A 14,910-nucleotide genomic window follows, 5' to 3' on the forward strand; every position below is an offset into this window, starting at 1 on the left:
ATTCAGACCATGGATTGCGATTCTGTTCTGATATTATCCTCTAACTGAGAGTATTACTGAGAACAAAAGCGGTAAAAAAAATGTGTTTGGGACAATAAACAGTGTTGATCCTATTTAGTTCTATGTAACAGATGCTCTTATCCAGCCTCATTTACAGTTCAATTTTAAACCAGATTAAAAAAAATAGGCTGCAACGCTCACAGCGCAAAAGCAAGTGCGGGTCAAAAACAGTACAAGGCGAGACAAATAGTGCATTTCATATGCTGGTGTAGATTCAAGGTGGTGCTTCACAGAGAAGGAAACAACCCAGCTTAAAGCAGGGGGAAGAATTACAGCACTATGCTTTTTCATAATGGGCTATGCCTCACTGCTCAGCTGTGGCCTAAATACAAAAACAACAAACAGTTCTCTACAATGGGGTTAAAAGAAGGGTGAATCACTTCAAACACCACTAAATTAAGAGTTCTGACCATATTAATTGTTTGAGATAAGTTTTGAAGAATCCTCTGAGGGATCAAGAAGAGCAGAAAAGACTTTCTGTTATCTCAGGTTTTCCAACTACTGTTCCACTGAATGTAAAATGTTGCATTTTGCTGATTTTTAAAAGAAAAATGTCATGAACTGGCTGTGTGGAGGCAGAAGAGGACCCAAACGCAAAACTCACGGAGACAAAAAGCTGAACTCAAAATCACTGCTTTATTGCAGGCTTCACAAAGAAACACAACTAAACTGGGAATGCTAACTGAGGCCCGAGGGAACACAGAAAAGCACACAGGTTCGGGGAGGAGACATTGACGACGCAACACTGAACTGAGGGAGACATGCATATAAATACACAGAGGCTGTATACCAATTCAGTGTCTGCAGCCTTAAAGGCCGCATTTTAAGGCCGATTACGTCACCGCGACGCGACGAAGGCTGTCCCAATTCGAAGGTTGCTCGAAATGCGGCCCTCAAATGCGTCCTTCATTTCCCTGAATTTTAAGGAGGTGGCGGTGTAGACTTCGTGGCCCAACATATCCCAGAATGCATAGCGCGGCGGTGGGTGTGGATAATTTTGCCGAAAAAAACGGCAGATGAGGGGCGCCCGAAGAGTAAACTTTAAGTAAGTACTGAATATTATGTTACTTATTTATGTGTGAATGTTTAATAACGAAGAACATTAAAACATTACTGTTGGCCACATGTCGGCAAAGTTATGTGACATAAGTGACGTTTGTACTAACTTGGTTTTAAAGCCTTTACTTTAAAACGCCGTTCAATAGCTGAGCTTAATCAGAGAATGATCAAAGCTCATGTAGAAACAAACAAACAAATGAACAAAATATGTTCTCCTTCATTTCTGTCAAACAAAGCTGTATGAAACGTTTCCAGCTGTTAGTATCATGGTTGCTAGGCAACCTGGGCAGCGCGACGGAGGCTAGACCGTCACATTTCACAAGCCTCGCACTTCCGGCCTTAGCGGTCTTTAAGTACGCAGCCCTTGAGGATCGTTGAGGCTGTGTACTTTAAGGCTGCAGACCCTGAATTGGGATACAGCCATGCACATAAATACACAGAGGTTTAACGAGGGAACACAGCTGACACAGATAATCGTAACGAGACAGGGCAGGAGTGAACACAACATGACGCATACTGATGAGAGACTGTCAAAGTAAAACAGGAAGTACACAGAGGTTCAGACAGGAGGAGAGAGAGCACAGACATAACGGGCTGGGGAAAACATTAAATGAAACACAAGGAGGGGAAACGAGGGCTCACAGATACACAGAGGGGCACACAGGGGGTAATCAAATAAGGAACATCTTTAACAGAACCTAGGAACCACGGCATAAGGAACAAAATACAAAAATACAAGAAAACTAAGAATGCTGGGCCAACATGGCCCAGGACCATGACAAAAAAGAAATAAAACTATGACAGAGACCTTCCAACTTGAACCTTAGAGACACTGAACAGAAGGGGTGGACAAATGGATAAACCAAGCACAGAGAACGAATTTCTGGCAAAACACAACCTCACATCAAACGCACAGTCTGTGTCTTCTAAAACATTCACTGTTTCTAAAGTCATTTTTGTGCTTTGTAAAGTCTTTCCAGCTACGACACAGTATTAATAATTTCCCCTCTTTATAGCGCACTACGAATACAAAATCAAGCAATCAAGCGGTGATTAAAGTGCAAAGATTCAGCTTCAATTCAAGGGTCTGCCAAAATCGGCGCAGTGACAGTTATGAATTATAACCTTTTAAAAGTGATGCAACTTTCACTGGGTCCAAAGTGAAACACAAGAAAAGCATTTTGAAATCTTTTTTGTCATCAGTGACTGAACTCTATAAACCATGGATGTCACGAAAGTCTCAGTTTTAATGCAAACCTTTGGTCTTTTTGGTCTTAAAGAAAGCTCTTAAGTTGCTTCCAGTTATGTTTTGGGTCATTGTCTTTCTGTTTCTTTACTTGGTTTCTTTACTTGAAAGCGCCGTCGCATCAATTTTTAAACAATCGAGTGAATCTGAGCACAAAGTATGACTCCTTCCACTCAAGAATTCATCCTGCTATCAGCAGCCACATCGTCCGACACCAGTGATCCAGCAATCGTTGATCCGGCCTCTCTTTTTACCTCTTTGCTCTTTTCATTTTCTTTTCAGCCTGATGAATGCCTCCTTCACTTTATATGATGCCTATTTGCACCGCATATTGACAGGCGCCGTGAAAAGCTAGTGAATGCACAGTCTTTTGCTGTGCTCGCTCCTCCTGTGTGAGTGTATATCAACAGCACGCTCAGGCTCTATGAGTAAAGGCTTCCTTACTTCGTGGCTTGTTCCTATCATTTCCATGCACCTCTCTTCCTGTGCCCTAGATTCCTCTCATATGTCACCCAGCCAGAAAGCCAGGCCTCCTGAAAATCTCTTCACTGGAAACTAACCTGCCTGCCTCAGACTTTTCCACAATAAGATCTTGTTGCCCATCGTCTGATTTGCTAATAAAATACCTGAACTGACTCCTACAAGTCCACCTTCTACATCGTTGAGTTATTCACTGCGACTTTCCCCATCTGTGAAATTACCTGCTCCATGTCACCAGATCAAAAAAAGCTTAAATATGTGGAACCACAAATACCTGAAAACACTGTTCCTTTTAACGCATCTATTTGTAGCTTCTGTCTCCAAACTTTAAATGTTACAATTTCATTTAAATGTCACACCACACTTTCACTTTGTGACACCTTACAAAAATATTTTCTTTTTTATCTCAACAACCGTGGAAAACATAAAAGAGGTTTATGATCCCAAAGGTGGAACACAATTCTGCTATTTCTCTACTGAAGAGAAAACAGAGTCAAACGCGGCGCGTTGACAACAGGATCCGCTATCGCTACACAGCCTGGCAATATATTTCCATATAAGAAAGAGCAGCTGCAGCTTTCTGTTTTCACTGCTACATGATCGGATCATGAGTCACTAGTGAGTCATTCAGTTTGCCTCTCTGAAAAGACCACCAAGCACCTCAATTATCACCTAAGCACCAATAATTAAGGCGCAGCTTACAGCATCTGCTTAGCGGACTCTTTTGTGCACTGCTCTGAGGTTTAGATGCTCTGGGTTTTCATTTCTTAGAGACAAAGCACTCAACTATATTTTTAAAAGATAACAGTGATAAGGAGACAGTTACACTTTTATAAAAGAATATATTTGCTAAATAATTCAGCACTCTAGGTGAAAGAGGTTCACTGTGATTCAGTGACATCACTACTGGTACAGCTGATGTCACTTCCTCTTAATGATGATAGTTTTTTTTTTTTCATAATGCACGCTCCCAAACTAATCTCACACTTTTTCTTTACTTATTCTGCAACATTTTCTCAATTTTTCAGCATCCCTGCTGTTTCATCAGTAGAGAATGACTCCTGGTGGTAGAAGCCACAACGAAAATCAACCCGTGGATCATCTCACGGTCACCTTCATCAATTCAGCCATCTATTCTCTTCCACTTAACCAATTCGGAGTTGAGGGGAGAGCTGGAGCCTATCCCAGCTGCCACAGGGCAAGAGGCAGGGTACACCCTGGACAGGCCACCAGTCTGTCACAAGCTTCAAGCCATCCACAGTTGCAATCACACTCACACCTACGGCGAATTTAGGATCACCAAATTCAAATTCAAGTTTTATTTGTCCCATACACAGTCATACACAATAGGATATGCAGTGAAATAGACAACTGCTCGTGACCTAAAGAAAAAAAGAAAAGGCTATGAATAAGATAGGAAATAAATATGAAAATTAAAAAGGGTAAATTTAAGTAGGAAGGAATAAAATAAAATAAAATATAAAAATTTAAGTTAAAAATGAAATAACTGTACAACACAAATTAGAATGAAGGGTAAATTTAACTGGGAAGGAATAAGATAAAATATATAAATTAAAGTTGAAAACAAAATAACTGTACAACAAAATACACAATACACAGTATAGGAATATATAAGAATGTATGAAGAAATATAAATATATATATATATATATATATATATATATATATACACTAACCAACTAACCTGATCCAACTAACTTTGGACCTTGCTGTGAGGCAACGGTGCTAACCACTGTTCAGCTCACCTCTGATGTCCTAAAAAGAAATTCCCATCAACCAATTCCCAAACTCCATTGAATAGATGTATAAAAAGAAGTATGATGTTAATGTAAGTTGAGGTGAATGATTGTTATCGCTGTCTATAACAATCAGTTTCAACAGCAGGTGCTCCACTTGTTTGCACAAACAAACTTCTTCTCTGATTCAGTTCAGTTTTATTTATACAGCACCAAATCACAACAGTCGACTCAAGGCCCTTTATATTGTCAGGTAGACCCTACAATAATGCATACAAGGGAAAACCCAACAATCACATGAACCCCTTTGAGAAAGCACTTTGGCGACATTGGGAAGAACAAACTCCCTTTTAACAGGAAGAAACCTCCAGCAGAACCAGGCTCAGGGAGGGGCGGGGCCATCTGCTGCGACTAGTTGGGGTGAGAGTTCTGCAACCTTCAAACTAACAGTAACAGAAAGTTCTTGGGTTTGAAGAAGGACCCATCCTTATCATTTATGTCTACTAATCTTAATGTTGCTGTTTTATACAGTACTGTGTATCACTTAGTGTGCTGTACTGATAATGTTGAGTCATTTAAAGGCTGTTGAGTGCCAAAAATGGCATTTTAATTGTTTTCAAGTTGGCTGCTTTGTAAAACACAAGTTGGAAACATGTTACACCCACAAAAAGTTTGAATTCACAATTCTGCAGCAGTTTGTATTTTTAGATATGTTCAGTGAGATGTTATGCTGATGAAACATCAAAGCCATACTTGAATCTTGTGGGGGTGTTTGGGGAGAAAAAAAGGCTTAGAGCAGTTTTTCTGTCTCCTCTTAAAGAGCTTTTTTTAAATTATTTTTTGTTTTTGTTGTGTTTGTACTTTTTCAGAGGAGTGTGTAGGTTTTCTTACTGCTACAGTGGGAGTCGGGCTTGTATATACACCTTCTTTACTGATGCTTTCATTGCTGGTTGTTGAAAAGAGATGCTTGAATTCATGGATATTAAAGATCTAATTGGATCAATTATTTTGTGACAGCACTGTGAGAACAGCATTGTGGGTGGGGTGTCGGTTTTGTGGATGCTGAAACTTCTTGATGCCCCTGGAGGCGGGCTCTCATTCACCCTATGTCCTCGATCAGCCCTGCCAGCTCACTGTGTAGGTGATCACTGACATTGGCACATTCACAATAAATAACACACACTTTGTGAAGAACATGAGCGTGCTTTTGAGGTCAATGCTCAAAAAAAAGCAGTGTGAGCCTATTGGATTCTTTTGGATTACATTCACATCTGTAGTGCGGTTCGTTTATACAAAATCTGACGTACAAAATAAAAGAAAAAGTTATATCAAATCATTTGCATTTGAGGGTCAACTGTAGTTAATGAAACTAAAGAGAAAACTGTAAAGGATGATTAGACACAGAGGACAGAGGTAGAAGGGCAGTAAGTCTTGAAACACAGTGTACCTCAGGATGCTTGTAATGTGCCGGTGCTCACTGCCAAGTGAGGGGGGGGAAAATTTTGCTGCAAAAAGTGGGATCTTTTGATCTCATGTGTATGTAGATGAGAGTAATCCCAGCTGTGTCGAAGGACAAAATGTTTTATTTTGGTCTTGGAGTTTCCCTAAAATTGACTAGAAGAGAACAGTCTGATTGAATGGGCTGAATGTCTCACTCGACATCTCCTTGTCTATGCACAGCTTTACAACTCCCTTAACTCTTTATGGCATAGATTCAACAAGGTGTTGAAAAGTATCCTGAAAGATTTTTGGTCCATATTGACAATAGCATCACATGCTATTGTCAATATGCATGATGCTTATTTCCAGTTCCACCACCTCCCACAGGGGCTCTGTTAGAGTGAGATCTGGTGATTGTTGAGGACAATGAACTCATAACCATGTTCATAAAACCTGTTTGATACAGTGCATTAGCAGCTGTCTGAAGATGAGTACACTCTCGTCATAAATGGATGCACGTGGTCAGCAACAATAGTCAGATAGTGTTTAAACAATGATCTTGTCAAAATTAATGGAATTATGGACACAGTCAGATTTTGATTCAGCATACAATACCATCAGGAAAGCTTTCGTTTTTCAGCATGATCCCAAACACACTGATAATACAGTAAAGCATACCTGGATAGAAAAACACAGTGGAACACTTTCAGGCGTGGATTATTCTCCCCAGAGTTGCAGTCGCCTTTTTTTTGCTGCCTTGTCTAAACCATGCTGTTCACAGTACTAGTGCTTTGTGTGTTCTGGGGAATTAGCAAAATAGAAGTATAGCATCATATATACAATACTGGATATATAAGTATATACAGTATTGTATATGCTAGTGACTAAATGCAGGATCATGAGCTCACTATCCAGCCAGATACAGGCTGTTACTGGGATTTGTTGTTCCTCTGATCTCTGTGTTAGTAGTGAGTGCAAATTTCCCGTAGAGTCACAAAAGTCACATTAGTAGGAAATGTGTAGGTCCAAATAAAATGAAATTATTTTTAACTGTCAAATGTCAGTCTGTAAAATAATGAACTAGTTTAACTGTAATTACACAAACAATATTAAAATTCAAATTATGACCTGAGAATTGAGTCTTGACTATACATGCTTATTATTAATCACTCAGTATAAGCTCTTTCTGACAGTCGATCTTTCAAATGAACACATTAGGTGCGATAAAGTGCAGTATGAGGTCTGAGCTATATCTGAATCTTAAGTACAGGCTGAGCTGATCTACAAAGCCTGTTCACTTGCCTTTAGTTCCTTTGTACTGAAGCTGGCAGTAAATCACTCACAGGGTGTCATGAGGTTCCCCACCAATCTGGAGCTGAACAGCTAAAATGAATATTTGCAGCCCCCAATAAAGAAAAATGGAAAAAAAAATATTTTAACACTTGCAGAAATAATATTTCTGATATGTCCAAAAAATATGAAACTGTACTAATAATCTTTATTTAAATAAATTGCAGTCTGTGTCTCTCTTTTCTTTTTGTTGGAAGTTGATTTAAACATATAATGTAAGGAGTCTATTAATCTATGCTTTTTGTTTGGTTTGGGATTTATACCACAATGAAAATAATGTTACTTTGAACCAACTTAAAAAAAAATTACTCTAATTTGATAAATGTGTTAGTTTTACTCAGACTAAAATTTTGATTTGATTGAAACTCTAAATTTCTATTTAAAATAAGTGAAAAATATTTATTTTATTCAGAATTATTAATGTACATTGAAAAAAAACAAAAAAGATAATTTAAAAAAATCACTTTGGTAAATTGAATGAGTTACAAATACATTTGTCCTTTAGACTTGTCCTGATATAAAATGCTGCTCAACAAATCTTCACAAAAATCTATTTTATTCCTTAAAATTCACCACAAACAAAAGCTCTAGTTTTACAAAGAAAGCCAATTTCTTTAAGGTGAAACCAGATATTGTCACAATCAATTTGCGAGATGTAAAGAAAAATCCTCCTTTGAAGAACCAAATGTAATATGGTGCATTTTTACAACATAAAGCACTGAACTCTGCTATTTACAACAGTTAACAGTTAACTGAACTGAAGCTTTTTGCTTATCAATTGATAAATTGATAAGCAAAAAGCTTTCCCTTCCCAACCCCCACCAAACCCTTCTTTTTAAACAATTCAATTCAGCATATTTTTGAACTTCTCACATTTAAACATTAACTGGTAATGTAACAACTATTAACATTAACATTTCTAACACTACGCAAACATGGCTACCTAAATTAAAGGAATATAATACAAATAAGCTATAAAAGACAAAAAAAAAAAAAAAAAGATCCTGTGTCCACGTCTCCTGGGTTTGTGTCATTTTCTTTGGTTCGATCTCCATGAACAGCTTCTGCAGTTTTTCACAGGTGTATTTGAGCTCTCTAGGTTGAGAGTATAAATCTGTCCAGAACTTGTGTGCATGTTCACTGCTGAGCGAGGTGGTGGACACAGGAATCAGTGCCGAGCAACGCGAGTGGCATCGAACAGTCACGTGACACGATCGCCTTTGACTTGAAGTACATACTTAAGGACAAATTGTCCATACAGTCGTCCTCATTCTGGACGATCTTGTGAGCGGCCCTTTGAAGCCAGACTTTAAGGAACGGGAGTTCTTGTACTTGAAATGGCTCAGGAGCACAACCGTTTATCTCTCTTATTACAATGTTGTTCATTGTTGGAATACGAGTGATTTGATGATGTATGACCTGGACAATGCAGCACAACAGGTGTCTGCTGCCTCCAGCTCCATCATGTGTTAGCCCTCTCCATCACTGCGCAGCCTGGGACACTTTCAATACTGGCTGAAGAAACATTTAATCTTTCCCTTCCTCTCCAGACAGCACTATGTGCCATGTAATCTTGCTTCTTGGAAGCCGGACCAAATCTCTCATGTTCTGTTGCTACAACTCTGAGAAACATCCACTTAGAAGTACGTGAATAAGCCCGCAGCTGGAAGTCCAACCTTTCAGCAAACAGCAGACTGTTTTCATCATACAGCTTTATTAGTTTGCCATTATCAAAAAGGAAAAAAAATCCAAACACAATTCTGTTTTCCCAAAAGTCACAAAAAAGATTTTAAATTAAACTGACTGATATTTGCAGCATTTGTGAATGTCAGGGTGTTTAGAAGTCATCAGTGATTAGAAAATCAGAAAAAAAAAGCTTTTCTACTGTCAGAGGAGCACAGCGAATGATGTGAATGCGATCTGGGGAGATGTTTGACATGACCTCGTAGATTCTTGAGTGATGTATTTCACTTTTTCCTGAACCACTTATTTATTTGATATTATTTATTTTATACTGACGTTGTGTTGTGGGATGCTGCCTGCATCTCACCACAAATTAAAGGTGTAATTTGGCATTGCTGACGTACCGTACTGGCCACGGCTTATCTGTCACGCAGAGATAACCACTGCATTTTTTTGGAGACCTACAAAGTCTGCTTTGGGACGCTGCAATGGCATAACATGCAGCTTTATCAGTTTTGCATCTTGTTTTGTTTATGTTTTCCCCTCTCATTGTTCATTTCATTTTCACTCACTTTTTACTTTCGCTCACTGGTTATGTTTAGGTAATGAAAGGTGCTCCTTGATGAAATGCGCTTTATTAGGCTTTTTGACTAAAAGCTACTTCATTAGGGTTAGATTGATAAAAGATTGTGGACTGGATTAAAATACTTCAATAATAGCAGCCCTGCACAGAGAAAACTGACAGACTTGGGAGTGACAGGCACGTCTTACAGCGCTAACCCAGTGTGTCATGTGCCACGACCAAAGGACACCTTGTGAGACACGCCGGCAGCTTGGAAAAAACTGCATTATTTGGTCAAAAGATTCTGTGAAAGCTGATTGAGGGAAAATCAGCTTCACATAAAACACCAGCGAGAGATTTCACATGCTCTACAGTTCTGATACCTTATTGCCCACGTTCCTTAGTTTCTTAATTAGCTCTGAGAAATTATCCCAAAGAAAAAGGCTTATGATATTTTTTTTTTTTTATCTTCATCTTCAGCTTCCATCTTTACGAGCTTCATTATGTTTCTGCTCCACGCTTGCCAAACACCATCTGTCACTCAAACAGTGTGGGCTTTGATCTCATCTTCTACGGCTTTTCTCTGCAAAGTATGGGCGTATTAGAGCTGGATATATCCAAACATTACTTGCTCACCCAGCATTAAAACAATCCCCTGATGTTTTGTGTTTTTTTCCCTAATAATATAAAAGAATGTCAACAGAAATCAGATGAAGTTGGAAAACCTGCAATGCAAAAATTTTCTAAATGAGTCCTCCTCTGCTACGAGGATGAACTCTCATCAGACTATAGCATGAAGACTTTTTGCACCCCAGGGTAAATATCCCTGGTTGGATCCAGTCATGTTGCAGTCCAGACAGATGAGCTTAATATACCACTGTGGCCTTCACACCTGAGTCCCTGCTGTTCTCTCGTGCATTGAGGCTACTGAGAGACACGCACAGTATGAGGAAATGTAGGAAATACTACCTCATCTACTCTTTATTATTCTCTTGAATTTCCCATCTGTCACGTTGGTGTATTGATTCTAAGTCGATGTCAGCTTCTTGTTTTTACTTTCTTTTCCCACTGATGGTCTCCGTGTTTATCTGCTCACAGTATATTCTGTACAAACCTAACATCCATACAACCAACATATTTAATTCAAAGGAACTGATTTTTACTCAGAAGGAGAAAAGCATTCGTGAGATTGATATCTGTAACTTCAGTTAGATATAAACTCTTATTAGAGCTACAACCAGGAATATTCAATTAGTGGCTCATATACTGATTAATCATTAATCCAATTAGAATTTTCAATCCACATAAATGAAGATAACCATCACTTTTAGAAGTGGAACTAGAAAAACTTTGGCATTAGGTGATGCCAGACTGATTGATTTTAACTGATAATTAAATATTTTTATTTTCTCAGAGATATTTTTATTAGATTGAAGCAACAAAGAAAAAGAGATACACACGGAATTATTACACGACAAGCAAGTAGATTTTACAATGATTGTTTGAGCTGACATAATAGAATACAGATTAATGACGCATTCACATCTCTTTTGTGGGGTGATCGTGGCTCAAGAATTGGGGGTTCGCCTTGTAATCGGAAGGTTGCCGGTTCGAGCCCTGGCTTGGACAGTCTCGTTCGTTGTGTCCTTGGGCAAGACACTTCACCCGTTGCCTACTGGTGGTGGTCAGAGGGCCCGGTGGCGCCAGTGTCCAGCAGCCTCGCCTCTGTCAGTGCGCCCCAGGGTGGCTGTGGCTACAATGTAGCTGCCATCACCAGTGTGTGAATGTGTGGATGACTGGATGTGTAAAGCGCTTTGGGGTCCTTAGGGACTAGTAAAGCGCTATATAAATACATTTACCATTTTAATTGCTTTTATCAGTTTACCCCTACCCATACCACACAGTAGCCCAATCCCTCAAGCCAAGTTGAGAAAACAAAAACCAAAACAAGAAACACCGCCACAAATACAACAGGACAAAACAGAACAAAATAAAACAAACACACAAATAAATGTAAAAAAAAAAAAAAAAAAGGAAAGAAAATCTACATTATCAATATTGGGGGTGATTTACTGAGAAAATGCTGGAAGTCGGTTCGCAAACTGAAGGCTGGAAAAGTACTTCAGGAATCGTCCCCACATCTTGTAAAACTTATCACTGGTATTACTAATCGCATAACGGATCTTTTCAAGGCTCAGATAGTGCATAAGGTCCCTCAGCCACTGAGCATGGGTGGGCAAAGGAGCACCCATCCATCTTAGTAGGATCGCACATCTAGCCAGAAGAGAGGCAAAAGAGAGTGTGCCACACTGTGACGAGGTCAACCTTGCATCAACCTCCCCAGTGGTGCCAAAAAGCACAACTAATGGATTAGGATCCATATGGTATCAAAGAGTTAGGGATAAGGTTTGAAATATGTCTGTCCAGAATCCTTCAAGGCTAGGGCACGTCCAGAACATTTGGATAAGGGGAAAAAATTTAATTAATAAATTATGAATCATTTCAAAAAATCTTTATAGCTCACTTTTTTAATCTAAGTGGATTAAATCAACTTTACATCACCTCTTGTTTTTGTGAGATTAGCCTTATTTCCTGAGTGTTACCAAAACAACCTGCACCACATGCAGAGTTGTGGACAGTTATCCTGGCAACATCAAGGTCCTTCTCCACAGCTGGAGACATTGAGTGAAAACAGAGAGTATTCTTAGTGTGAACAGAATGTTCAAACTGTGCATAAGTGGAATGAAAAATGAAAATGTTTTCTCGAAAGCCCTGAAAGAATGAGCACAATTTACTGGTTTGTTTAAGTAGATTTCATCTGATACTCGTTTGGCACACTAAAGTAAGACCATGAAAGTTGTGCATCATCTCCATTTATGACTCAAGAATCAGTTTTATGTCAACAATTTATTCAGAATCAAATTGCAGCTTCACAAATCCAAATCAGACTGAAATAAATCTGATCCAGTTAAACTCAGACGACATGTTTTATGATGCAGTAAATATCCTGGATCTCTAGTTCCTGCTAGTTCATGATGGCTAAAGCAGGACTTTTTTGTCTATTTAAGGGAAGGAAAATGCAAAATTGCACTGATGCAAAAAATCCTGTTTCTATAAGCAAAAACAGAACTTTCTCAAAACCCACCAAATACATTAAAAGCATCGCTGCATTTTCAGCTGCCATGAATAACATCAGTCACCCACAGTAATGTATAAATATAAGGTTTGCATATTTAGAGAAAAGCTCCAGTGACTCTATTTGGACTCATTATTGTGACGACACAAGAATAAAACAAACTAAATTCCCGTTAAAAGCCATCAGAGGTTGAAGCTAAAACCCAGCGAGAGGAGCTGTTGTGTATTTGGAGTGGCAGCATTTGTCTGTCAGATGATTAAACTGTGGCATTTGTTTTGTGTGATGTGAACATTTTACAGCTCCATCTGCTTTTAGTCAAAGGAGGAGGGGGCTGCTGGGAAGAGAGCGAGAGCGCACTTCCACTGTTTATCCTGCGGGGTGGATCCACACAGAAGGGCAGATAATGTATGAGGGGCAAAAAAAGTGGGTTAATATGCGGAGGATTCCTCAGAAAGAACAACATGAAGTGAGAGATTATGTCTACAAATTATCTTCGTTAATGAAACTCTACAAAACAGCTTCAGCAGATATGAGGTTTAAACCTACAATTAATGATTATTCTAATTATTAAATGCCCATAAAAGCACGATTAATCATTTTGCCAGGAAGAAGTCTGCAAATATTAATATTTATTAATAATTCCCCAGATTCCTGATCAGAATTTTTGCCAATTAACTACTAATTATAAAAACCCAGCACACTTCTATTAAAAAAATTACTTCATGAAATCTGTCACTAACCCAGCAAATACTCACATTACCTGCTATCATCATCAGCAATGTTATTTAATGGTTAATCTATGAAAATATACCAACTCAGTTCATTAACCAATTCATTTATCATCGTTTGAGCTTTAAGAAGCACCTTTTATTACCTCGGGTTAAACACAATGACCTTACTGAGCATAAACTGGATTTAATGTCACATTATTCTGTACTTCATTTGAGCTGAAACCACCTTATTTCAAAGAAATTGTTTTGTCTAAAACTTGTGAAAATATAAATTCATTGAAGGAAACGTAAAGTCATAAAAACTCCACAAAATTAAAAATAAAAAGCTTAACACATCAAACGTCAAACAAGGTTAAAGAGAAGTTCATCATAAATATCAAACAAGTATCAAATCGTACTACTGTAATGTCAATTTGAACTTCCTCCCCACTAATTGGTGCAGTTAGAGAAATAATTGCTGAGTAATTACCCATCAGTGAACAAGTCAAAAGATAATTTCAACTGAAAATAATTCTTCAGCTCTTAGAGCGCTGGTGACCGTTTTCACATCTCTTCGTGACATTTGAACAGACCATAACTTTACAATCACGAATCATCACGCTCAGCAAAAGGCAACAAAATACCACGAAGAAGGATAACCTGTCATACAACTTTAAGAACATCTAATAACAACAATGTTATCAGCGAAATGTGACCGCAAACTTTTCCTCCACCAGAAGGCTGATCAGCATCAAAGAGCGCAATAATAAAATATAAGCATCAGCTGTTAACGTTGGAATACTCAGTATCATTTCTTATATCGCGGAAGTCTTCAGTATGTGAACGGTTTTCTGAATCATATAGAAGCACTACAGAAAAAAAACTCACCGTGAGCGGACAGGTTGACAGACACAAGGTGACAAAGAGCAAACTTTTCATGTTTACTCCTCAGCTGGAAGCCAGTGAGCTGTCCTAACAGGAGGAATTTGGGTTAAAACACTTCATTTAAACTCCAGTTAAGAGTTTTGATCCGGGTAAAAAAACAAAAAAAACTTTAAACATTTTTTTTATTCCATGAACGACAGCGAGCGAAAAAGAGCCCAGTCTGTGGTGTCCTCTATCCACGCTGCTTGCTTCCACTGAGCTGAATGTGCGGGCAGATCATTTACCCGCAGCTGACTTCTACTGTCAAGTTCACGATCGCATGTAAGCACATTTCCGGTACAGGCTTTCAAAATAAGAGATAATAGCGTCACAATATCAGATTTTCACGGCAAAAGCTTTTCTCATAATCAAAAAAATGTCACATACACTTAAATGCCACTTCATTATTTACACATTACTGTGCTATACCCCCTTTTGCTTTAATTCTTCTTTGTCTATATTGATGAGATCATATCACATCAGTGGTGAGAATCTCCTGTTCC

At 38.6% G+C, this 14,910-nt stretch overlaps 1 protein-coding gene across 2 annotated transcripts in view; it reads right to left on the reverse strand.

Annotated features, from left to right (window-relative positions):
* LOC146497231 (vasoactive intestinal polypeptide receptor 2-like) overlaps positions 1-14,658 on the reverse strand; it is a 76,863-nt gene extending 62,205 nt beyond the window's left edge. The window contains exon 1 of one of the 2 annotated variants that reach the window (XM_085139304.1): positions 14,372-14,657. In XM_085139304.1, coding sequence (XP_084995430.1) covers positions 14,372-14,422 — 51 coding nt within the window. In that variant the 5' untranslated portion in view covers positions 14,423-14,657. Of the gene's footprint in view, positions 1-14,371 lie in introns of both variants that reach the window. The other variant, XM_085139305.1, reaches the window with a different exon arrangement.
* Between the last annotated feature and the right edge of the window lie 252 nt (positions 14,659-14,910).

The sequence above is a fragment of the Neolamprologus multifasciatus genome, chromosome 18 (genome assembly GCF_963576455.1).
Source record: "Neolamprologus multifasciatus chromosome 18, fNeoMul1.2, whole genome shotgun sequence".
Classification (NCBI taxonomy): Eukaryota; Metazoa; Chordata; class Actinopteri; order Cichliformes; family Cichlidae; genus Neolamprologus; species Neolamprologus multifasciatus.